This window comes from Nanorana parkeri, unplaced genomic scaffold, assembly GCF_000935625.1.
Source record: "Nanorana parkeri isolate BGI_ZX_2015 unplaced genomic scaffold, ASM93562v1 scaffold2238, whole genome shotgun sequence".
NCBI lineage: Eukaryota > Metazoa > Chordata > Amphibia > Anura > Dicroglossidae > Nanorana > Nanorana parkeri.
Genome location: NW_017308506.1, coordinates 111,263 through 111,935, shown reverse-complemented (window position 1 = coordinate 111,935; position 673 = coordinate 111,263). Strand labels below are relative to the sequence as shown.

Genomic DNA, 673 nt, shown 5'->3' with positions numbered 1-673 from the left:
GGAGTGGATATAAGTGAGTCCAGTAGAGGGCAGAATGTGGTCTTGGGGCTATATTGGGACACGTGCAGCAATTGGGCTTTCATTTCTGTTAAAGGGACCACAACAGATTTACTGTTTTACTTTCGAGGCCGGGGGGCATTTTGGGGGGTTCTATGTTTTTGTGACAGTTGTGTCCTTTGCTCCTAGGCGCGCAGCCTCAGCCCGGCCCGTACATGAGCAATGGTCGCCATACTTCAAGCCCGGCCTCCCAGGAGAAGGATGAGCAGCAGCAGCGGCCGGCCTCCCCCGACAGTCCGGAGATTCTGGGTGAGCTGCACCAGTACCGAGATTCGGGTTCTTCCCGAGGGTCCAACAACGCCCCCCAGCTGCCCAACCCCATGATGCAACCCCAAAGTTTGAACCAAGCTCCCAGAACGCTGCCCAGAAAACGCAAAGAGCCGCCGCCTGACCAGCTGGGCATCTGGCCCTCCAGCAAGAGACACCCCTACACACAGTACGGTTACCCCGGCCTGGGAGGTTTCGGAGTGCCGCCTTCCTCCATGAACCACGGCTTGGCCAGAGCCCCAAACTCTTTGTACATGGGGGCCGGCGGCGGCTCCTCCCCCTTTCAGCTGCCGTCCCTACTCTCCGACCCGCAGCTCGGCCTCCCCCTGGCCCCAGACTCCCTCATGAC

General features: G+C 59.9%; 1 protein-coding gene across 1 annotated transcript in view; it reads left to right on the top strand.

The window, feature by feature from the left end:
- The window catches only part of RAD54L2 (RAD54-like 2 (S. cerevisiae)), a 48,230-nt gene that overhangs the window by 44,624 nt on the left and 2,933 nt on the right, over window positions 1-673 (top strand). Inside the window, exon 23 of the mRNA XM_018573103.1 lies at window positions 187-673. Coding sequence (XP_018428605.1) covers window positions 187-673 — 487 coding nt within the window. The remainder of the gene's footprint in view (window positions 1-186) is intronic.